The 23,444-nt window shown below is 42.9% G+C and overlaps 15 protein-coding genes across 15 annotated transcripts in view; all 15 read left to right on the plus strand.

Moving 5' to 3' along the window:
* The window catches only part of Pcdhga1 (protocadherin gamma subfamily A, 1), a 180,417-nt gene that overhangs the window by 126,672 nt on the left and 30,301 nt on the right, over positions 1 to 23,444 (plus strand). The window lies entirely within an intron of this gene.
* Positions 1 to 23,444, plus strand: part of Pcdhga2 (protocadherin gamma subfamily A, 2) — a 173,867-nt gene that overhangs the window by 120,122 nt on the left and 30,301 nt on the right. The window lies entirely within an intron of this gene.
* Positions 1 to 23,444, plus strand: part of Pcdhga3 (protocadherin gamma subfamily A, 3) — a 168,673-nt gene that overhangs the window by 114,928 nt on the left and 30,301 nt on the right. The window lies entirely within an intron of this gene.
* Pcdhga4 (protocadherin gamma subfamily A, 4) overlaps positions 1 to 23,444 on the plus strand; it is a 157,625-nt gene that overhangs the window by 103,880 nt on the left and 30,301 nt on the right. The gene's annotated exons all lie outside the window — the stretch shown is intronic.
* Pcdhgb2 (protocadherin gamma subfamily B, 2) overlaps positions 1 to 23,444 on the plus strand; it is a 152,644-nt gene that overhangs the window by 98,899 nt on the left and 30,301 nt on the right. The gene's annotated exons all lie outside the window — the stretch shown is intronic.
* The window catches only part of Pcdhga5 (protocadherin gamma subfamily A, 5), a 148,112-nt gene that overhangs the window by 94,367 nt on the left and 30,301 nt on the right, over positions 1 to 23,444 (plus strand). The gene's annotated exons all lie outside the window — the stretch shown is intronic.
* Positions 1 to 23,444, plus strand: part of Pcdhga7 (protocadherin gamma subfamily A, 7) — a 124,834-nt gene that overhangs the window by 71,089 nt on the left and 30,301 nt on the right.
* Pcdhga8 (protocadherin gamma subfamily A, 8) overlaps positions 1 to 23,444 on the plus strand; it is a 113,967-nt gene that overhangs the window by 60,222 nt on the left and 30,301 nt on the right.
* Pcdhga9 (protocadherin gamma subfamily A, 9) overlaps positions 1 to 23,444 on the plus strand; it is a 103,269-nt gene that overhangs the window by 49,524 nt on the left and 30,301 nt on the right.
* Positions 1 to 23,444, plus strand: part of Pcdhga10 (protocadherin gamma subfamily A, 10) — a 93,374-nt gene that overhangs the window by 39,629 nt on the left and 30,301 nt on the right.
* The window catches only part of Pcdhgb7 (protocadherin gamma subfamily B, 7), an 88,937-nt gene that overhangs the window by 35,189 nt on the left and 30,304 nt on the right, over positions 1 to 23,444 (plus strand).
* Positions 1 to 23,444, plus strand: part of Pcdhga11 (protocadherin gamma subfamily A, 11) — an 84,711-nt gene that overhangs the window by 30,966 nt on the left and 30,301 nt on the right.
* Pcdhgb8 (protocadherin gamma subfamily B, 8) overlaps positions 1 to 23,444 on the plus strand; it is a 79,500-nt gene that overhangs the window by 25,755 nt on the left and 30,301 nt on the right.
* The window catches only part of Pcdhga12 (protocadherin gamma subfamily A, 12), a 75,179-nt gene that overhangs the window by 21,434 nt on the left and 30,301 nt on the right, over positions 1 to 23,444 (plus strand).
* Pcdhgc3 (protocadherin gamma subfamily C, 3) overlaps positions 18,884 to 23,444 on the plus strand; it is a 34,862-nt gene continuing 30,301 nt past the window's right edge. Inside the window, exon 1 of the mRNA NM_053943.1 lies at positions 18,884 to 21,370. Coding sequence (NP_446395.1) covers positions 18,941 to 21,370 — 2,430 coding nt within the window. The 5' untranslated portion in view covers positions 18,884 to 18,940. The remainder of the gene's footprint in view (positions 21,371 to 23,444) is intronic.

Raw genomic sequence — 23,444 nt, forward strand, 5'->3', positions numbered from 1 at the left:
TGAAATTCATCTGTGATGTTGTGTGTGTGTGTGTGTGTGTGTGTGTGTGTGTGTGTGTGTGTGTGTGTGTGTGTGTGTGTGTGTGCAGCCTGCTTCTTTGCATTCATCTGCAGTATTGTGTTGTGTGGAAAAACAGCAACTTGTGTATCCATTCACTGCTTATAACATCTGAGTTCTTCCCAGTTCGGAGTTTCTGTACATTAAAGTGGTATTGACACCTGTGTGCAGATACTCCTATTTTATATATATATATATATTTGTGTGTGTTAGTCATATATATAGTCGTATATATAAGTAGATTTCTCTCTTTCTTTCTTTCTTTCTTTCTTTCTTTCTTTTCTGATAAGCACTCAAAGGCAGGATTTAAGCTAAGCAGAATGACACACACTGGTAATCCCAGCCCTTGAGGGGTGAGGGCAGGAGAACCTGGGGTTGAAGTTTATCCTTAGTTACATAGCAAGTTCCAGGCAAGCCTGTGCTACCCAAGCCTCTCTTAAGAATAATAGCAGCAGTGAGAAAAGCAGGGTTGCCTGCTGACATGAGACGTATGCACTTCACTGTATGAGAAACCGAAACTATTTTCAAAGCTGTAGAATGTCTTTACATTCCTACTGAAAATGTTCACAGTATTCTGCCTCGAGTCATCACCAGCCTGTCCAGCTGCCGAACTTGAGTCTTACAGATCCTGGTGAAAACACAGTACCATCTCACTGTGTTTCCAATTCGAGTCTCTTTACTGACTACAGTTGCTGGTGTGGTTTGCCCTGGAGTTATCCGTTTTTTGATGCTAATTTCACTGCCCTAAGGACAGCTGCCTAGTCACTGAGGACCCCTGTGACTTCACCAGAAACTTCTCCCCATTGAGTTTGTAAAATACAGGTGAGGGGCAGGTACAGGATAGAAGGAGGCCTGTCGTTGGAGGAGAAAGAAGGATGGAGAGAGAAGTTTGAAGAAGAGGAGGAGACTGGAACGGAAAGGGAGAGACAGGAGAAGGAGAGAAGCCGTGGTGGGACGATGGAGGCTGACGTAAAGATCTTGCTCTGTGTATTTACAGGTTGTTATCAATGTTCTTAAGGGATGGATGGTACCCGGCTTTGTATGTTTAAGTGGGCAATTATATCTTATCAGTTGGGTCAAAGATTATTGTGTTGTGTGTTCTTGCATGTGTAGATTTAAGTGTAATGGCATATGGGGTGGCTGGGATGTGTTTCGCAGATATCTTGGGGCACTGCAGTGCAAGACCTAGTGAGGTAAAAGACAACCATACCTTTTTTATTTTTTATATTTTTACAACAACAGTTGCTAAGTGTGTTTTCCCGCTATATTTTCTTGAGTTAACAGCTCAAATCCTCCGCTCTGCTCCCCTTTAACTTAGTTGATCATCTTCTTAAAACTGAATTATGAAAGCTTTTTAAAATGTATCCTGTGTGTGACTTCATTTGCTCACAGGTGTCTTGTGGACCTCTTGTCCCAGATGTAGACCTGAATTTTTGAATCTTTTTTTTTTTAAAGATTTATTCATTTATTATATATGAGTACACTGTAGTTGTCTTCAGACACACCAGAAGAGGTCATCGGATCTCTTTACAGATGGTTGTGAGCCACCATGTGGTTGCTGGGAATTGAACTCAGGACCTCTGGAAGAGTAGTCGGGTGCTCTTAACCACTGAGCCATCTCTCCAGCCCAGACCTGAATTTTTATTCCCTCAATAGTACTTGGAAGAGACACTGTAATTTTGATAAAGTCCCAACCTATTTGAATGCTCATTTACAAATGAAGTGAGAGGTGGGATCAACCCAAGGCTTCATTCATGACAGAGAAGTGTCCAACCCGTGAGTGACACTCCCAACCCCTTTGGGTTTATTTTGTCCTACCTAAGAATCTGTGCTACCAAAAACAAAGCTTTCATCTGTACGCTCTTCTAGGGGCTTTGAAGTTTTATTTTTTATAATGTGGTCTTGGATCAGTTTTGAGTTGATATTTATGTTAGGTATAGTACAAGAATGAAAGTTCATTTTTCTGAAGGAAAAAACCACACACAAGGGGTTGGGGATTTAGCTCAGTGGTAGGGCGCTTGCCTAGCAAGTGCAAGGCCCTGGGTTCGGTCCCCAGCTCCGGGGAAAAAAAAAAGAAAAAAAAAACCACACACAACCAAAAAGAAGGAGGGAGGGAGGGGGAGAGAGAGAGGGAGAGAGAGGGAGAGAGAGAGAGAGAGAGAGAGAGAGAGAGAGGACACATGACTTTTGGATGATGTGGGGAGACAGGAGACAGCAGGCAAGTATAGGAGGAGTTAGAGGGAGGAATGGGGTGAATATGATAAAAATGCATTAATGAATGTATTAAATTCTAAAAGAATTAATAAAAATATACATTTTAAAAGGAGGCATATAATTAATTTTTTACAAACCTCATGTCTCAATTTACTTTGTGTTGTTGTGCTAAATCATTGATCAAAACCAACTTGAGGAGGAAAGGGTTTATTTCAGCATATGGATTACAGCTCATCATTGAAGGGGATACAAAACAGAGACTGAAGCAGAAGCCATCGAAGGATGCTACTTATTGGCTTGTTTGTCATGCCTTGTTCATCTTGCTGCTTTTAAACCCAGGACCTGGCTAAGGGTGGTGCCAGCAATAGAGAGCCGGCCCTCAAACATCAATCATCAATAAAGAAAATGCCGCCATAGACTTACCTATAGGCTGGCCTGATGAGGGACTGTTCTTAATTAAAGTTCTCTCTTCCCAGATCACTATAGGTTTGTCACAAGTTGACACTTGGAAACTGGACCCTTAATTACTCATGGTATTTATGTGGCAGTTTGAGTGACAATGGCCCCTAGAGGCTCATATATATTTGTATGTTTGGTCCCCAGGTAGTGGAACTGTTTGAGAAGGATTAGGAGGTGTGGTCTCATCAGAGTAGGTGTGTCTCTGTGGATGTCTTTGAGGTTTCAAAAGCCTATACCAGGCCAGGTCTCTCCCTGCCTGTGGATCAGGATGTAAAGCTCTCAGCAGCTGCTCCCTTCTGCAATGAAGAGGACCTACCCTCTCTAACTGTAAGCAAGCCCCCAGTTAAATGCTCTCCTTTATAGGATTGTCCTGGACATGGTAACTCTTCACAGCAATAGAATAGTGACAAGACAGGAGATTTCGTAGGATTCGTAAACACCCAAACACATTCTCTTATGAACAAATAGACATTTTATGCCGCCCTTTTTCCCGTTACCCCTTTCTTTTTCTTGTCCTACTGCATTAGCTAAGGATTCTAGGACAGAATTAAGTAGAAATGGTGTGAGTAGGTGTCCTTCCTTCGTTTCTGATCTTTTATAAGAGAAGGCATTTGGTTTTTATCCATTAAGTTTCCACTCACACTATTTTTTTTTTAGCTGAGTTGAGAAGTAGCACTGGTTTATTGAGAGTTTTATTTTATGAGAAAGTTAGTATTAACTTTTGGCAAATGCTTTTCTACATGTGTTAGATGCTCAGATTACTTCTATGTTTACTTTGTTATAAACTGGGTAGGTATTGTGGCCCTCTTACAAATACAGCTTCAAAGTGGACATAGAAGATCTCAGAGTCATATTAGTGAACTTGGGGTTCAACTGAGAGATCCTGCCTCAGTGAGTAAGATGAAAAGCATCTAAGAACGATCCCCATATCACCCCTGGACTTATACATGCACATATGCACACACACATGTGCAAAACATACATACACGTGCACATTACACACACATGAAAAATAGAAAAAATAAGACATTTCCAATGGGAGCTGGAGAGCTGGTTCAGTGGTTATGAGCATTTGTTGCTCTTGCAGAGTACCTGAATTCAGTTCCCAGACCCATATGGTGGCTCACAGATTCCCAGGGAATCTGATGCTGGCCTCTGACCTCTGTAGACACTAGGAAAGCATACATTCAGGTAAAAATATTCATACACATAGAATAAAAATATACCTTTATTCAATTTGAAAACTTTCCAAAATATGTATCTGATAGCTCATATCTAGCATATCCAAAGACCTCTAAAATTTCAAAATTTATAATAATTTCTAAAATTCAGTTAGAAGTAGATGGGGCAGATATGATGACAGTGCACTGTGTGTGTGCATGGAGAGTTATAATAAAACCATTTACCCTTGCTTTCCAATGAAAATAAGACCAAACTTAAAATGATCAAAAGAAAAACTTCTGTGAAGAAAACACATGGATGACAAACCAGATACTCTGTGTCAGTCGCCTATAGATATGGAAATTACAACCACAGTAAGAACACACAGGGCTATTTAAAACCTGGTGCATAAATCCAAGTATGGATGAGAATATCAAACACTGCTGGTGGGAATGCAAAATGATACAGCTCTCTGGAAAAGACTGATGGTTTCTATAAACTAACCATGTGTGTGTGTGTGTGTGTGTGTGTGTGTGTGTGTGTGTGTGTGTGTGAGAGAGAGAGAGAGAGAGAGAGAGAGAGAGAGAGAGAGAGAGAGAGAGAGATCTATAGTTTTTTATCCTTTTAACCAGGACTTTTGCAGAATAGTTTTTATTTGAACGAAGTCTAATTTATGACGTTTCTCTTATGAATCTATTTCCCTATAGATCATGCTTCTGCTGAGAACTCTTCAAATGTCTCAAGTCCTAAAGACTTTTCTTCTATATTTCCTTCTAAAAGTTTCATCTCCTTAATGACTTTCTTAATTTATTTGTTGCCTGTTGTAATGACTCTCTTTTCTCTGATTTTAACAATTTGAGTGATCATTTGGTTAGGGTGGCTAAAGATTTGTTTATCTCATTTATCTTTTCAAAGAACCAACTCTATTTCATTGATTCTTTGTGTTTTATCCATTTCATTTGCATCATTTCTGCCCTGATTATAATTATTTCTTTCTGTCTAGTAACTTGGGGTCTGAGTTGTTCTTGTTTTCCCAAGACCCTAAGGTATTTCATTAAATTACTTATTTGAGGCTCCTCTGATACATTTCTTAAAGATCTATTTAATTATTATTTTGAATTATGCATAGGTAAGTATGTGTGCTTCTGGGTGGGGGCTTGTGCACCTGAATGCGCACACATACAGAAGCCTGATGCTCCAGTCCCCCTGGAGCTTGAGTTAAAGATGGTTGTAAGCCGCCTCACATGGATGGAGGCTGGGAACCAAACTCAGGTCCCCCAATAGGGCAGCAACTGCTCTTAGCCCTGAGCCTTCTCTCCAGCCCCTCTTTGATTTTTTTTTAATACAAGTGCTTATAGCTATAAACTTCCTTCTTAGGATTGCTTTCATTATATTCCATAGGCTTTGATATGTTGTGTTTTCTTTGCAATCGATTCTAGGATTATTTGTTCTTTGTTTGAGACAGAATCTAATATAGTCCAGGGTAACTCTAGAAAATGTTTCTTTCTTGGTTTCTTCAGTGGCCCATTTTTCATTGAGTAAGGTGTTGTTCAATCTCTGAGTTTGTGTGTGTTCTATGGTTCCTTTTAGTGCTGATTTGGGAGGGGGTATGTTTATTATTATTATTATTATTATTATTATTATTATTATTATTATTATTAATTTGTGCATGATGTGTGGGCACATATGTTTGCAGATGCCCGTAGATACCAGAAGATTGATTTGGGTTCCCTAAAGCTTCGGTAGCAGTCCCAGTGCTGAGAATCAAACTCAGGTCCTCTGTAAGAGTAACAAATGCTCTTATTGCTGAGCCAACTCTGTAGTCCCTTGATCTTTAGTCTTATCCACTGTAGTCAAATAGAATAAAAATGTTTTTCAATTTCCCTGTATTTGTTTAAATCTGCTTTATATCCTAGTATATGACCCATTTTAGAGAGAATCCCATGGGCACTTGAGAAGAAAGTTCATTATGCAGTGTTTGGGTGGAACATGTGGGTGGGTATGAGGTCCATTTGATCTAATGTCATCTATGTCATCTAACTCAGTTGCTTCCCTGTTTCTGTCAGAGTGACCTGTCTATTGGTGAGAGCAGAGTACTGAAGTCACCCACTATTGTGTTGGGGTTAATCTGTGACTTTATATTTAATAGTGTTTGTTATATGAAATTGGGAATGTTTGTATTCAGTGTGTAGGTCTAAAACTGTAATGTCCTCTTTATTAGTTGTTCCCTTGACCTATGTGAACTGAACTTTATTTCTCTTGACTAGCTTTGGTTTGAAATTTATTTGGTCAGATATAAGAAGAGCAACATCTGCCTATTTTCTGGTGTCATTTGCTTGGAAGATCATTTTCCATTATTTGACCCTACAGTAGTACCTGTCTTTGATGATGAGGTGTGTTTCTCAGAGGCAACACACAGATTAATGCTGCTTGTTAATCAAGTGTTAGCCAATGCCTTTTCACTGGTCAGTTGAGACCTTTATCCGTCAAGTTTACTGAGAGGTATGTACCAACCCTGTTGTCCTACAGATTTTTGTAGTATCTAGTGTTTTTACATTCTTCCTTTGCTTAACTAATGGTCTAGAGTAGTTTGTTCTTTCCTGTGGCCTCACGATTAGGTTAGCTTTTCCTTAGCTCAAAGGGTTCCTTCCAGAATCTTCTGTAGAGCTTGCTTAATGGTCAAGAGTTTCTTTAGCTCTTTGGAAATGGAAATGTTTTTCTTTCTCTTTCTTTTTCAATTATGACAGTTTTGCTTGGCATAATAGTCTGTGTTGACTGTTGTTGACTTTTAGGACTTAAAACACATTTCAGGCCTTCCTAACCTTTTCAAGTTTCTGTTGAGAAACCTGCTGTTTTTTGGGCCTGTCTTGATGTGTGACTTGGTGTCTGTCTTACAGCTTCCCATATGCTTTCTTTGCTCTATATATTTAGCATCTTAACTATATTGTCATGTAGGGTTTTCTTTTCTATCTCGTCTGTTTCATGTTTTAAATGCCTCCTGTACCGGAATGGTCATCTTTCCCCCTAAATTTGGGGAATATTTCTGCTATGATTTTTATTTTTTTTTCTTTTCTTTTTTTCGGAGCTGGGGACTGAACCCAGGGCCTTGCGCTTGCTAGGCAAGCACTCTACCACTGAGCTAAATCCCCAACCCCCTGATTTTTATTTAAAATGGTTTTCCAGCCTTTATCATGAAATCCTTCTCCTCCTTCTTTGCCTATAATCCATAGATTTGGCCTTTTTGATCTACCCCACAGCTCAGTGCCCCACATACACTTTCTACCATTTTATCTCTGTTCATGAGGAATTTCCGAACCTTGTGTCTTGTCTTCAAGCCCCCACATCCCTCCACCCTTTCATCCTTTCTGTTGGAGAGGCTTTCACTGGAGCTTTTCAACTTACTGAATTATTCGTTTCCAGTATTTCAAATTAGTTTTAATTCCACATTTCTCATCGCGAAATTTCAGCTTCATGTCCTGTGATGACTGCCTCATTTCATTCAGCTCTTCATATGTGTTCTCTTGTAATTCACACAGGGGTTTATTTTTCTTCTCTTTGTGCATACTTACAACCAGCCCTTTGAATTCCTTGTCTGAGATTTCATTTAATTGACTATCATTGGAAGCCATAACTGTGGGGTTAGTACTCTTTGGGGAGGTCATGTTGTCTTGGTCTTTCATGTTTCCTGTATTTTTTAGGTTTATTTATTTATGTACTTTTATGTATATGAGTTCTCTATTTGCACATATGCCTGCATGACAGAAGAGGCATAAGACAGAAGAGGGCATCAGATCCCATTATAGATGGTTCTGAGCCACCATGTAGTTGCTGGGAATTGAGCTCGGATCCCCACATATTACCATTCTTTTTCTTTTACTGTAAGTGTTTTCAATTTCCAAGAGGAAATAGATTGTAATGGGTTGAGGTGCCATTTTTTTGTGTGTGGCATTCAGGGCACAAGGCTTGATCCCAAGTACTCTGCTCAGAGTAGTATACCATAGGAAAAAACAGTCACTCTCAAAGGACCTGCCCACTATGAGCATATAGCAGTAGTCCATTTGAAATGTCACTTGTGAGCCAGCAAGGTGGCTCACTGGGTGATTGAGCCTGCCACCAAACCTGATGACCTGAGTTCAGTTCCTGGGACTCACCTGCAAGTTGTCCCCTGAACTCAATTTGTACACTGTGACACACACACACACACTCAGGAATGTATACATGTGAGCACACATATGTGCATCAATGAGTGTAAAAAACTCACCAACTTTCTTCAGAGATAGCTGGTTTAGGAGGTAAAATAATAGAAGTGTATTTATCAGTGGAAAGGGGTAAAATGGAGAGAGAGAGGAAAATAAATGCAATTGGGTAACGTAAAATAATCCTCAGGACAGTGGGTCGATCTGCGGGCTGTGACCCCTTTGGAGTCACACATCAGATTTCCTGCATATCAGATATCTATATTACAGTTCATAACAGTAGCAAAATTACAGTTATGAAGCAGCAGTTAAATAATTTTATGGTTGTGGGTCACCCAACATGAGGAACCGTATTAAAGGCTCTCATCGTTAGGAAGGTTAAGAATCACTTCCTTAGAAGGATGAGACAGAAGAGACCCTACACTGAGTGTGGCAATGCACCTCTTTAATCCCAGCATTTGGGAGGCAGAAGCAGGCTGATCTCTATGAGTTCCAGGCCTGCCAGGGCCGCATAGTGAGACCTTGTCTCAAAAGAGAGGCAGAAACAGGGTGGGAGCAAGAACAGAGCAGGAAGGAAATGGCCTACTAAATCAGCCCTGGGTATGAAATGAAGGAGGAGTAAACATGAAGAGACAGGGACGAGATGGGAGAGCGCGTAGCACATGAATACAACCTGGCCTCCTGCTAGGTCCAGTCTGTAAACCCTCAGCATCCGTTCCCAGCCCCCAGATGCTTTTCACATCCCTGGACATTGCTTTCAGAGATCAGTGCTCCTTGCTGGCCAGTTTTGGGTGAGCTCAGGACTGAGTTGCAAAGCTGTTCTCACCTCCAGCCACCCTTTAAGGAAGGAGGGATGGGTGGGGGATGGCTGACTGTGACAGATGCTGGTCTGGTCAGTGAATGACATGTTTTGTGAATGTTACCCTGTTGGGTTTTGGGCTTACTGTCTTTCTTTAAGAAGGAGTAAAGCTTGCTTGGAGAAGCACTTTTCAGATCAGGTTCATGCTTCTAAGGTTTCTTAGGATTGGTCTATAGTAGCTTTCGCTTTGAGCTCACTTAACTCTACTAAATCTTGACCTTTTTTCATTGATGTGAGTGTCAAAAGGAATTCTGTTCTAACTGAATGGAAGCTATACATTCATTCCAAGGCCCCCAAGAGCTCCAAGAAGTCTTCAGTTTATGTCTCCATGGTTTTCACTCATGTCCAGCTCTAGTGGAGTATCTTCAATGTCTGCACAGTCAAAGACTCAAGGCAATCCTTATCTAGATTCTTTTTTAACAATTTTAAATATGTGTGCATACATGTACGTGGGTGTTTGTGTACATGTGCATGTGTCTGTGCCTGTGTGTGTGTGCCTCTGTGTGTGTGTGTGTGTGTGTGTGTGTGTGTGTGTGTGTGTGTGAAGTTCAGATGATAACCTACATGAGTCAACTCTTTCCTTCCACCATGTGATCCTGGATGATTTAATTCCAAACATCAGGCAGAAGGTGCCGCCATGGCTAGTCATTTTCCATTTCCTTTTATTGCTTTTGTTGTTGTTGTTGTTTGATATAATGATATTGTTTGTTCCACAGTATCAAAAGCAAAAATTATATATCCTGGAAATCATGTTAACCTGTTCCCTTTTAAAATACTTTCACAAATCCCATTGTATGTGCACTTACCTCAGTCTCTTCAGCCATCTATAACTTGTCATTTAGGTAGTTTCCAATATTCTGCAATTACAAATAATTCTAAAATGAATAATCTGATATACTTACATGCATATGCTTTTAAAGACATTTTTTTTGTTGTTTCATTTTCTTTTGATTTGTGAAACAAGGTTTCTCTATATAACCCTGGCTGTCCTGGAACTTGCTCTATAGACCAGGCTGACCTCAAACTCACAGAGTTCTGCTGGCTTCTACCTCCTGAGTGCTGGGATTAAAAGTGTGAGCCACCACTGCCTGGCTAAGATTTTTTTTTAAGTTTTAAAATGTTATTTTATTTTGAGACAGGGTCTCACTTTGTAGCCTTGGCAGTCCTGGAACTTAGTCTGTAGACTAGACTGACCTCAGACTCACAGAGATCTTCCTGACTCTGCCTCCAGAGTTTGGGATTAAAGGCATGCATTACAACCTTTATTTTAATCTTTGAGATATATATTCAGGTTAAATTCCTATTAGTGTCATTTCTGGGTTAAGAAGCAAATGAATGTGACACTTTAGTGGAAGGTTTAACAATTTTGCTCCATTTAGGCCACACAACTTTACACCCCTTCACTAAATTAAACAGCCTGTTATCCTGTAGTCTACACAGTGTGTTGTCAAACTATAAATTTTTGTCAGTCTGATTTACACATCTCAAAATGGCTTTTAGTATATTTCATCCTGTGAATATAATTGGCTTTTCATATGTTTGAGTCTATTTATATATTTAGGTTTTTTCTTGCCGGATTTGATGATACACACCTCTAATCCTAGCACTTAGATAGACGAGAGCAAGGAAATCAGTTCAAAGCACACACACACCATTTAAGCGTGGTTTTGTGTGTGTGTGTGTGTGTGTGTGCACATGCGTGCGAGTGTGTGTGCAACTGAGTGTGCATGCAAGTGAGTGTGCCTGTGTGTATGTGAGTGTGCATGTGGGTGTGAGTGTGCATGTGAGTGTGTGTGTGATGTATGAGACATGCACATGAATACGGGTGCTCATGGGGGGTCATAGGCCATGGATCACCTGGAACTCATTGCAGGTGGCTATGGCCACCATGTAGGGTCTAGGAGCTGAGTCCTTGTCCTCATGCTCCTGACCTCTGACCCATCTCTCCTGCCCCCACGATATTTGTGAAATTTCTTTTTTTCCTGAGAGTAGACAGAATGAAATATTATAACATTTATTTAAAATTGCAGATTATCTTTTCAGATCAAAGCATCTAAAATATTCAGGTAAACTTGAGGTAAATATTAAAGCTAACTTATTCAGATTTTCTACCAAACCTTGAACCTCCCACCTGGATAAATTAGAATACATGCTTGCTTGGTAATAAGATTATCTATTTTTATGGTGATTCTCCTCAAATCATCTCATTTGACCTTAGCATACTGTACATACTGTACAGGCAGAAGCACGGTAATGGGTGGGGCCTGTTACGTCACACAGAGCTTTCAGTTAGGAAGAGATCCATACTTGAAAGGCCCCTGCCCGGGGTTAATTTCCTGTTGTCCTAGTAATTCCACAAGCTCCTTAATTTATTTTATATTAGCACAGACAATCATAAAGTCTGTTTTAGTGTCAAGCCTTGTTCAGCAAGGAGGGTGCATATTTAATGCACATGTTTGGAGGAAGTCTCAGGTTCTTGCATGTGAAGTGGAAGGCAGAGTAAAGATATCAGAATGGAAAGGATCTTAGTATCTAAGGGGGCTTGGAGTGAGATGGCTGCAGCAGACAGAGGAAGTGATTGGTAGTTTTAAACTATGCTTCGGGGGCCTAGAGAGATAGCTCAGTGGTTGCTCTTCCAGGGGTCCTGGGTTCAATTCCTAACACTCATACAGAGGTTAGCAATTGTCTGTAATGGCAGTCAGGGAATCCAGTACCTTTTTCTGGCCTCCTTGGGTGCACAGACAGACATGCAGACAAATAGCCATACACATAATAATAATAATAATAATAATAATAATAATAATAAACAAAGTGCGGTTGTATCCAGCAGAAGGGGAAGGGGTGGCTAAATGCTTTGTACACAAGAAACAACAAAACTGTACCGTGTCTGTGCCAGGACCACATCTAATCATAAAAACAAATGTCAAATTTTAAAAAACAAAATATATTTGGAGTCAAATGTGGTGGTATATATTTTATTTTTTTAACTACACACACATACCCTTTGGGACTGGCATTCCATTAGTGAGAGAATACTTGCTTGGCATGCACAAGACCTTGGATTCAATTTCCAGGACTGAAACAAAGCACACACAAACACACACACACACACACACACACTTTGGAGGTAGCAGTGTTGGTATGGATTGGTAATAAGCCAGACATGGTGATGCAGAAGATGCTAAAATGTGGCTTCTGAATTTCCGACCCCACTAGAAGTACCACTTACTAAGTGGGAAAAGTGAGAGGAAGAATAGAATCGCGGGTGACATCAGCACTGACATTGTGCTCAAGCTAGCTACAGAAGGGTACATGCTTTCATTCTTCCCTTCCTTCCCATAAAAAAATGTATTTGCCTGGCAACATTCAGAATATCAACAAAACAGTTGATGCTGGAGGTTTTTTGGTTTTTTTTTTCCAATTACAAAGTGGTATCACCTAGCAGAACAATTAATTTATATGAGCATCATCAGGAAACACTGCAAAGTGCATCCCCGTGTAATTTCAGCAGCTTTAAATTCTTATGTCAATTCACAACCCCAATAGCAAGCGATGTAAGTGGTTATTGTGAGGTATGGAGGTATCAGGAACACACACACACACACACACACACACACACACACCACTTATTTAAGAATAGACATTGCAGGCCTCTTGTGGTGGCTCATGCCTTTTCAGTCTCTGTGACTTTGAGGTCAACCTGGTCTGCACAGTGAGTTCCAGGCCAGTGAGAGCCACACAGTGAGACCTTGTCTCAAGCGGAGGTGGGAAAATTGCAGGTTAGAAACAAACTTGACACAGTTTCGCGCTTCAGATTCTTTTCTTTAGAAAGTTCGCATTAGCTGAGCAGGGGTGGCACACACCTTTAATCCCAGCAGTGGGAAGGCAGATAAATACATGTGAATCTGTGAGTTGGAGGCCAGACTGCTGGTCTATAAAATGAGTTTCAGGGCAGCCAGAGATACCCAGAGAAACCCTGTATCAATAGTATAATAACAATAATAATAATAATAATAACAACAACAAAGTGCTGTTGTATCCAGCAGAGGGGGGAGGGGTGGCTAAATGCTTTGTACACAAGAAACAACAAAACTGTACAGTGCCTGTGCTGGGACCACATCTAATCATATCCATCTCCCTTCCCTTCATCTTTCTTGCCCTCCTTTTTCTTGCTATTTTTTGTCTGGGACGCCTCCCCTGAATGGAGCTTTCATCTTTCTTGTGGCACATTTCCCTTCAGCTAAACAGGCGCCTTTCATAAAGCCGCCGCTGCCTGCGCTCTGCTCTGCTCCATCTCTCCTCGCTTCTTTGTGACGTCACCAAGGGCCAGGACGCTCCACTTCTATTTATCTGTCCTCAGTGAAGCCCAGTTTTCCAGGGCTCTCTCTCTCGATGGAGGTCAATGTACTGCAATGGCTGTCTGCTATTCTTTTTTTTAACAGAGATTCTATGAAACCAAAACCATCGAACCAAAGGTGTAGTTCAGTAATAGAGCACTAGCTTCGCAGGCCCCTGGGCTTAATCTCCTTTTCCTTAAAAAAGGCGAAAGCCACAAAGACAGAAAGTGGGTACGGGGTTCCTGGAGGTTAGAAGTAGGGCAAAAACTGTGTAGAGGTGTGAGGGAAAAGTTGAGGTTGAGTGTAGTCAGGTGTTGGTTGAATTAGTTAAAAAATCCTTGAGCTGTGCATGAGTTCTAAAATCCCATGTAAGTAACCAAGTATGGTTACCGAAAAGATTTGAAGGTGACTCAACTTCCTATAGTTCACAAAGAAAGAGAATAGAAGTTAAAAATAAAAATGTTTGCCTTTTGTAGCTCAGTGGGAAAGTGCTTGTCTAGTATGTTCAAAGCCCAGTACGGTCAATTCCCAGCACCATAAGAATAAAATATATTAAAAATAAAAATAATAGAATTTTCATAGTTAAGTAACTAGAAAGGTAACATCCAGAGCTGGAAGCTGATTCTTTTTGATGCCAGAGCCTTGTTATGTATAAACCTATACATCCTGTTTTAAAATTATATTTGCCATATCATAGGTAATAAGATGTCTTGAAATTATAAAACAAATGATAAAGGATAGGGGCTAGAAAATTCTGGTGATGTGTCAGTCTTCAGCACTGGGGCTGGCAGGGACCCCCTAGAGAAAATGACTGCTCTCAAATGAGTGTGTGTATAGCTTTATACTCCTTGGCTATGTCACAATTAGTCATATGACATTAATATGAAAGCTATCACATTTAAAAGTATGAGGGGGTCTCTAGAGATGGCTCAGAAGTTAAGAGCACACACTGTTCTTGCAGAGAACCAGATTCGATTCTTAGCACTTAGGTGGCACTTCATACCCACCTGTAACTCTAGTTCAGAGGACCCAGTGTCCTCTTCCAGCCTCCATAGGCAGTAGGCACACACATAGTGTACACACATGCAGCCAAAAGCATTCATACATATAAAATAAAAATAAACAAGTCCTTTTTAAAAGTATTTAGGGCCTGGTATTGTGAACTCAGAAGCAGAGCATTTGGCCAGCTCCTGTGCAGATGTTGTTACCAGTAGTTAGGTTCTGGGCTGGGGGGTTTCCAGGTTTTTCACCTCTTATTCAAGAATGAATTTTAAAAAACCCACACAGGGGGTTGGGGATTTAGCTCAGTGGTAGAGCGCTTGCCTAGCAAGCACAAGGCCCTGGGTTCGGTCCCAGCTCCGGGGGGCGGGGAGGGGGAAGAAAGAAAAAAAAGGAAGCATTAAAAAAAAAAACCCCACACAGGCTGCAAAGTAACTAGGAAACTTTATTCAAAAGCAAAGAAATGGTAAAATACTGTATTATCAAGATTGACAGCCGGCTCTCACAATGGAGGCAACTCAAGGACATGAGGTAATTTTCTGGGGTTTTTTATGGGAAGCCTAATAGGAAGAACTGGTTGCTAAGGGGCATAGCTTGGATGGTTCTCTGTTTTTGTTTGATGGATTAGGTCTTGACTATTTTTATTGTGTATGTCCCTTCCTATAATGCATCTGATTTTAATTATATGCCTGCCTGGTTATGCACAGGAGTAATGCGTTAAATAGAGGAGCATCCCTAAAAGTTCACTTGGAACGCAGTTGGCCTCATTGCACACACCTGGAATCAGCCTTTCCATTTAGGCGGAATCAGCCTTTCCATTCATTATCCTGAATTAATCCATTAAGATAGATTAATTCACAACGAACATGAAGTACAGTTGACGAGAATCTGTCCATGTTTCATAGACTTTAAGAAGAGGAAAGTTTTACTCCATTGTTCAGAATGGGGGGGGGGTGCATGCAACTTAATGTAGGTGGAGACCCTGTGTTGGGAGTAAGTTGCTAGATACACTATACAGAGAGATGAGTATGTGCGTATTGTGTGCAGGTAAAGGTCTCCAGCTGCTAACCACATTATTAGAAGACGGTTGTGGGGTTGGGGGATTTAGCCTGGGTTCGGTCCCCAGCTCTGAAATAAATAAAAAAAGAAAGAAAGAAAGAAAATGTAAATAAAAAATAAAAAAAAGAAGATGGTTGTGTGCACATCCCAAACCAACTAGAATCTCAGGTTTCTAAACTATTCCTGTGCTTGTGCTTGCCTGCCACAAGGCTCCTGGGCTTGATTCCTAACACCATTAATAATAATAATAATAATAATAATAATAATAATAATAATAATTGACGTGTAGCTCAGTGGCATGATATGTGCTTAGCATGTGTGAATGAACTGTTTAAATCCTCGTGAGTGCACACACACACAGCATACACACACACACAGGACTTACACATACACACATACAGGACTTACACACATAGCATACACACACACAGGACTTATGAGATAGGATGTGGGGGAATACATACCATCATCAGAAATGGTATGGTTCCTACCCTAGTGATTTCTCCTCCTTTTCATTTCTTTTGTATAGGAGAGGTATAAATGTTTAGAAAATAATTTAATGCAATCTAATCTGTCAGTTCTTCATATTCTTTCTGCTTAGGTGGAATAAACCAACTTTGCAAAAACAAGTATCGCATGTTTTCTCTCAGAAGTGGAATCTGGAGATGGAGTGAGGGGAAAGGATATAAAAATGAAGGGAGGACTGTTGGGGAGGGAGGTGGGAGAAATGGGGAGGAGAGCATAAAGTTTAGTAGGGGAAAACATGATAAACATCCATCACGTGTACTAATTACTTTGTGTAATTAGTATAACTAACAAAAGTCAATAAAATCTTAAGTTATATTAGGTGTCCCAAGAAGCTGAAACAAAGGATCCTGCTTTTGACTGAAACCTTACACTTTTGTTGTACTTTGTTTTGAGATAAGAGTCTCATATTGCTCAGGTTGGCCTCAAATTCTTTGTAGCCAATGACCTGCCTGCTTTCACTTCCCAGGAGCTAGGATTATAAACACTACCGTGCCCAGACTTCTTTGGTGCTGGGTATCAAACCCAGGGCCCAGGATGCCTTACCAACTGAGCTGTACCCCAGTTCACCTGGTTGGTTGGCATTTCAGACATGAAAGCTTTGGAATATAAGCAAGCAAAGGGAAAGGACACTTTGTAGGGAGAAAAATAGCCTGGCTGAAGGCCTTGGGGCACAAAGGGTCTTGCCTGGATAATAACCACATTGAAAGCACTGCAGTGGAGGAGAGACCGGGAGAGTGAGGCCTGACTGAGGATGTAGATCCAATACAAAGGGTCTGGTGTTGTAGTTCAAGAGGAACTCATGCTGTGCTATCGAGGAGTGTCTGAGAGAAATAACGACCTAATTGAATATTGGAGAAGTTTATCCCGCCTCCTGTGGAGAAGGAGAGACGTCTGCTGGTTTATGAAGAGGTCTAAGGACCTTACTACTAAGGAGGATGGCATACATTTTAAAGGCTGGTTTTGTGTGTCTGGGAACATGTAACCCAGATAGTAAACACTTGTTTTGTCTAACATGCATAAGACCTTGGATTCAACCCTCAATCCCCTCCCCTCAAAGCGTTCAGAATTGTGACTTTTGTGATAGTGAACAAAAAAAAAAAAAAACCAAAAAGTTAAATCGGCACATCTCTGAATAATCCACCAAATTTAGCTCTTATCAAACTTTAATGTGTCTTCTCGTCAGCCAGGTATTTTGGTAAAGTGCAACTTCTTCACTGCTGATAAGCCCCCATTGCCTGCCTATGACTCTGGTTCTCACACTTGGTAGCAAGTAGTCCAGAATCTAAATTCTGCTGTATCCACCTCCTTAGTGCAGATCACAATTCTTGGGAGTCTAGCCAATCGTCATCTAAGTATTTAACCCTGGGTTTGTTTTAGCTGGGGAGCAGGGCTGGTCTGGAGCTCATGGCCATCACCCTGCCTCAGGATTGCAAGCATGTGCCACCTCATCCGACCTTAAAACCCTGGGTGGTTTAAGAGAGGGGTGGGGTGGGCTGGGGTCGGGTGGGGCATAGGTTTGGTACTGAGGATGTGTCTTTTCATCGCATCAGAAAACAAACCCCTTGTCTGGGTGTCTCACTCACTGCATGTGATTAAGATTTAGTTACAGGTCAGAAAGGACAAGGCATTTATTTAGAAAGAATGTGAGGTTCCTAACACTGCACATCTAGCCCCTAACGGATTGCTTTCCATCATTAATTGAGGCTTACTTTGTTCCAAGCACTTTCCCCTGCTCAGGAACAGGATGGGATTCTAGAAGGCCTTGGGTTATTTTCTTGTCCAAAACATACAGCCAAACTCAGCCTCTTTTCATAGCTAACCCATGCTCCTTATTCTAACCATTGCTTTGGGGGTTGGGTAAGTGTCTACAATTCTAAATGAAAAACTTTTTATTCTGTGACTAAAGCTTTGTATTTCTCTGGTGAATCTATAGAGTGTTGCTACCATCACTTTATGGAAAGTCCTGGGTACCATATGGCCTCCCTTTCTCTCTCTCTCTCTCTCTCTCTCTCTCTCTCTCTCTCTCTCTCTCTCGCGCGCGCGCGCGCGCGCGCTCAGAGATTTCTTTATTAGCAATGCAACATGAACTCAGAACCTTTGGAAAATGATTAATTCCAGAACAGTGTTTGAGAGATCATGTTTTAACCAATTGAGATTACACAATTGGGGAGAAAGGGGTAGGGAAATTTCTCATTGCCTTTTGATCCTTAAAAAAAAAAATCCTTAAAAACGACTGCATTCAGTTTGAACGGAAATAATTTCTTAACTTTATTTTTAAAATCGCAAGACAAAACTAAGACAAACGGATAGTAGTACTCTTGATTTGCTCTACTAAGAATGCAATGAATTCTACCCTCCGTTTGGAAAAAGATAAAACTGTGGGTTTGGGGTGGGAGCAGGGGTGTAGGCTGGAAAGTAAAGCCTCACACGCGCCAAGTCAGAATCTACCTGTAAGCTATCCATATCTCACGGCCCATAAGTGATAATATTAATCTCCCCAGAAATACTCATTCCACCTTCCAAGCAGAGTCCGCTGCTTCCTCTGCCCTCCAACAGACCCAATTTGCTGTCGTTTTGCTAGTCGATGCTGCGTCGTAGTCGGCTTGGATCATTCCCCTTTCTTGTGATCAAAGACAATGATTAAAGTGTTTAATGGGCCTGGTTGGGGTGGGAGGTGGACAGATCCGCCCGCAGATGGGTCTCCTCCCCCTGGCGCTGGCAGAGCGCTGGACAGGAAACTCTGGAAAGCAGCCAGAGGAAAGTGAAGTTCCTGGCGCGAGCGCGTGTCCTGCTCAAAGAACCCGGCGCTAGCGCATTCTTCGTGCAGTTATTGGCTGGGACTCTGTGTGCCGCTGTCGGCCAATGAAGACGCTGGAGATCTGGCCCGGGCCCGTCCCCTTTCGGCGCCCCGGGATGAGGCAGAGACTGAACAGCGGGCGAACAAATCAGCGGCGCCCAGAAAGCCATGTCGGACTCGGCGCCCAGCGCCCAAGCGCTAACCCGCTGAAAGTTTCTCTGCCAAACCTCCGGGACCACCTGGACCCCGCCAAGAGGAGCTGCTTTTGAGTGAGATGGTCGCAGAGGCCCGGAGCAGCGGACTGGTAAGCCCCGGGAGAACGGTGGGAGTTTTGCTTCTGCTAGCTGCCTTGACCGAGGCTTCCACCATCATTCACTATGAGATCCTGGAGGAGAGAGAGAAGGGGTTTCCCGTGGGTAACGTGGTCACGGATCTTGGTTTGGATCTCGGCAGTCTGTCGGCCCGCAGGCTCCGGGTGGTGTCCGGAGCTAGCCGTAGGTTCTTTGAGGTGAACTGGGAGACTGGAGAGATGTTCGTCAACGATCGACTGGACCGAGAGGAGCTGTGTGGGACGCTGCCCTCCTGCACTGTAACTCTGGAGTTGGTGGTAGAGAACCCGCTGGAGCTGTTCAGCGCGGAAGTGGTGGTCCAGGACATCAACGACAACAATCCCTCTTTCCCCACCGCGGAAATGAAATTGGAGATTAGCGAGGCCATGGCGCCGGGGACGCGCTTTCCGCTCGAGAGCGCGCACGATCCCGATGTGGGAAGCAACTCTTTACAAACCTATGAGCTGAGCCACAACGAGTACTTTGCGCTCCGCGTGCAGACTCGAGAGGACGGCACGAAATACGCGGAGCTGGTCCTGGAGCGCGCCCTAGATTGGGAACGGGAGCCAAGTGTCCAGTTGGTACTGACCGCACTTGATGGAGGAACCCCAGCTCGCTCCGCCACCCTTCCAATTCGTATCACAGTGCTGGACGCGAATGACAATGCTCCTGCCTTCAATCAGTCTTTGTATAGGGCGCGCGTCCGGGAGGATGCACCCCCAGGCACGCGCGTCGCCCAGGTTCGTGCAACTGACCTGGATGAGGGCCTCAATGGAGAAATCGTTTACTCCTTCGGCAGCCACAATCGTGCTGGGGTGCGGGAACTATTCGCTTTAGACCTCGTAACCGGGGTGCTGACAATCAAGGGTCGCCTGGACTTTGAAGACACCAAACTCCATGAGATTTACATCCAGGCCAAAGACAAAGGTGCCAATCCGGAAGGAGCGCATTGCAAAGTACTGGTAGAGGTTGTGGACGTTAATGACAATGCCCCGGAGATCACAGTCACCTCTGTATACAGCCCAGTCCCTGAGGATGCTCCTCTGGGGACTGTCATTGCTTTGCTCAGTGTGACTGATCTGGATGCTGGAGAGAACGGGCAGGTGACCTGCGAGGTTCCCCCGGGTCTCCCCTTCAGCCTGACTTCTTCCCTCAAGAATTACTTCACTTTGAAAACCAGTGCAGCCCTGGATCGTGAGACCGTGCCCGAATACAATCTCAGTATCACAGCTCGAGACTCGGGAACTCCCTCTCTCTCAGCTCTTACAACAGTCAGGGTCCAAGTGTCCGATATCAACGACAATCCTCCTCAGTCATCCCAATCCTCCTACGATGTGTATGTGGAGGAAAATAACCTACCCGGAGTTCCTATATTAAACCTAAGTGTCTGGGACCCCGACGCCCCGCCCAATGCCCGCCTTTCTTTCTTTCTCTTGGAACCCGGAGCGGAAACTGGTCTCGTAGGTCGCTATTTCACAATAAATCGTGACAATGGAATCTTGACAACCTTAGTACCCCTGGACTATGAGGATCAGAGAGAGTTCCAGCTAACCGCTCATATAAACGACGGAGGTACCCCGGTTTTGGCCACCAACATCAGCGTGAACATATTTGTTACTGACCGCAATGACAACGCCCCCCAGGTCCTGTATCCCCGGCCTGGCCAGAGTTCAGTGGAGGTGCTGCCTCGAGGTACAGCGGCGGGCCACGTGGTCTCACGGGTGGTAGGCTGGGACGCAGATGCAGGGCACAATGCCTGGCTCTCCTACAGCCTCATGGGAGCCCCCAACCAGAGCCTTTTTGCCGTGGGGCTTCACACGGGTCAGATCAGCACTGCCCGCCCAATCCAGGACACAGATTCACCAAGACAGATTCTCACAGTCTTGATCTCAGACAATGGAGAACCATTGCTCTCCACCACCGCCACCCTGACTGTGTCAGTAACTGAGGAGTCTCCGGAAGCCCGGGCCGAGTTCCCTTCTGGCTCAGCTCCCCGAGAACAGAACAAAAATCTCACCTTTTATCTACTTCTTTCTCTAATCTTAGTCTCTGTGGGATTCGCAGTTACAGTGTTGGGAGTGATCATATTCAAAGTTTACAAGTGGAAGCGGTCTAGGGACCTCTACCGAGCCCCAGTGAGCTCCCTGTACCGAACCCCAGTGTCCTCCTTGCACGCAGACGCGGTGCGAGGAGGCCTAATGCCGCCGCACCTGTACCATCAGGTGTACCTCACCACGGACTCTCGCCGCAGCGACCCACTGCTGAAGAAGCCTGGTGCGGCCAGCCCACTGGCCAGCCGCCAGAACACGCTGCGAAGTTGTGATCCCGTGTTCTATAGACAGGTGTTGGGTGCAGAGAGCGCCCCCCCTGGACAGGTACGTGTTAGCAAGTCATCTCTGAAGCGCTTTAATGCTTGTGATTCCTGTACCACATTGAGAGAGGTGTGGATCTGTTTTGTTGTTGGTGTTGTTTTGAACGATGGTGAGGTTTTTCTGACTTCGACCTATCCTTCCTAGATCAAACAGCGCCTTTAGGGGTCAAGTGGCTGGCTAGAGTGTGCTTTGTGGTCCTATGTCAAGAGGGTGATGCTTGCTTGACTCATTTATGAACTCGGTTTACACCTTCAGCAGACTTTTGGCCACTACAACTAACGAGTCGTGTTAAGGGCACTTGTTCTCAGCACTCAGAGCTTAGCCTGATTACGGTTTGCTTTGGAAATGAGCTCTTGAATATCTCTAACTAGTGTCAGTAGAAAACCTGCCCTGTCTAGCCACCTTTCAAGTGCCTGCTATAGCTTCTATATTAAAACTAATGTATTCTAGGAGTTGTTTGTTTGTTTGTTTGAGGCTGTCCTGGAAGCCACCATGTAGACCAGGCTAGCCTCAGAGATCCACCTGCCTCTAAAACTAATATTTTTTAGTAACTGTCATTAACCTGCACAATCTTGTACCTCATTCTCAGATGATTTATATCCTTTAAATTTATTTTAAGCACAGTACTGGAAACAATGGGCATGTTACTAAATATCTTATAACATTAATCTTATACCATTAATGATGAGCATTGTAGGAAACATGGAAGAAAATACATAAAAATATAAAGACAAAAATTCAACTCTAATGCTCAAAGCTAATAATTTCAATTACGAAGATAAAATTTTATTTTGAAAATAAATCGAGATGGCCTGAAAGAATATCAAGTGGAAAAAGCCTCTAGTGTTCCTGATCTTTCTCCAGCACTGTGTCTTGCTAGGTGTGGTCCTACAGGGAAAGGAAGATTCAGTCTTTTCCTTAGAAAGGTAAAGCATTCATTCATGCATGACAGAATGCTGTTGACTGTGAAGGCTTCCCATTGAGACAGGCTGCACACAATCTGAATTGTAGGAGAACCTCTGTTATCTGGTAGCTAAGTTCCTTGTTGCTGGAAATTCTTTCGTTTGGTTGTTTTGTTTTGTGTTTTGTTTCTTTGTTTGAGGCAGGTTTTTTTTTTTTTTTCTCTGTGTAGCCCTGGCTGTCCTGAAACTCACTCTGTAGACCAGGCTGGTCTTGAATTCAGAGATTCGCCTGCCTCTGCTGGGATAAAAGGCCTTACTATTCCTGTCAGTTCTTAGGTTTGGCAATTAAACAAATGAGGATTCTCACTTACCAACTGAGTCTTTGACCACATGCTACTCAGTCTCCTTTCTAAGTCTCTTGCATGAAAAGAGGAAACAACATGGGCTTTGTTGGACCAATTGGTGCTATTCTGTGTATGCTTGGTTGTCATGATGGTTAAGCATTATTAGTTACTACTGTTAAGATTACTACCAGTACTTCTTTGTCCAAAAGCATAAACTCTTTGGAAATGAGCAAATATGAAGACAGCCTAAACTGGCAAAGAAGAAGCTGAGGAAGGGTAGTAGCATACAGAAAAGCTACTCCTCTGACAGCCTAGGATAATGTTCTGAAACTTGGGTGCCCCTTAAAGTCACCCAGAGGTCTTTCAAAAAGGTTTAAAACACAGACAACTCTCAAGCTTGCCCTAGAACCTAGTCCATCATTTACTGTATGAAGCAGAGGGCCATTATCATTCTGTTGTTCACGGAACCAGGAGCCAAAAACCAACTTTACTGAACCAATATAAGCAAAAATAGTATCGCGTCACTCTCCAGCTTTACATTTTTAAATATTGCGTAAGTCAATTCTGGAGGGGCATTGTATGTAAGGCATACTGTGGCATTTCAGTCACCTACAGAAACAGTCTTCCTGAACCACTAGCATCCAGGCTGCTCTTTTCAACTCTGTGTGTGTGTGTGTGTGTGTGTGTGTGTGTGTGTGTGTGTGTGTCCGTGTGTCCATCTGTCCTAAGTAGCCCAGACTGACTTGATCCTCCTGTTTCTCCCTCTCGGGTACTGGAGCCGTCGGTGTGCTGCAGTGTGCCTGGCTTAGCCTTTGAAAGTAGAACTGGGCA

Source organism: Rattus norvegicus, chromosome 18, assembly GCF_021556685.1.
Source record: "Rattus norvegicus strain SHRSP/BbbUtx chromosome 18, alternate assembly SHRSP_T2T, whole genome shotgun sequence".
Taxonomy (NCBI): Eukaryota; Metazoa; Chordata; class Mammalia; order Rodentia; family Muridae; genus Rattus; species Rattus norvegicus.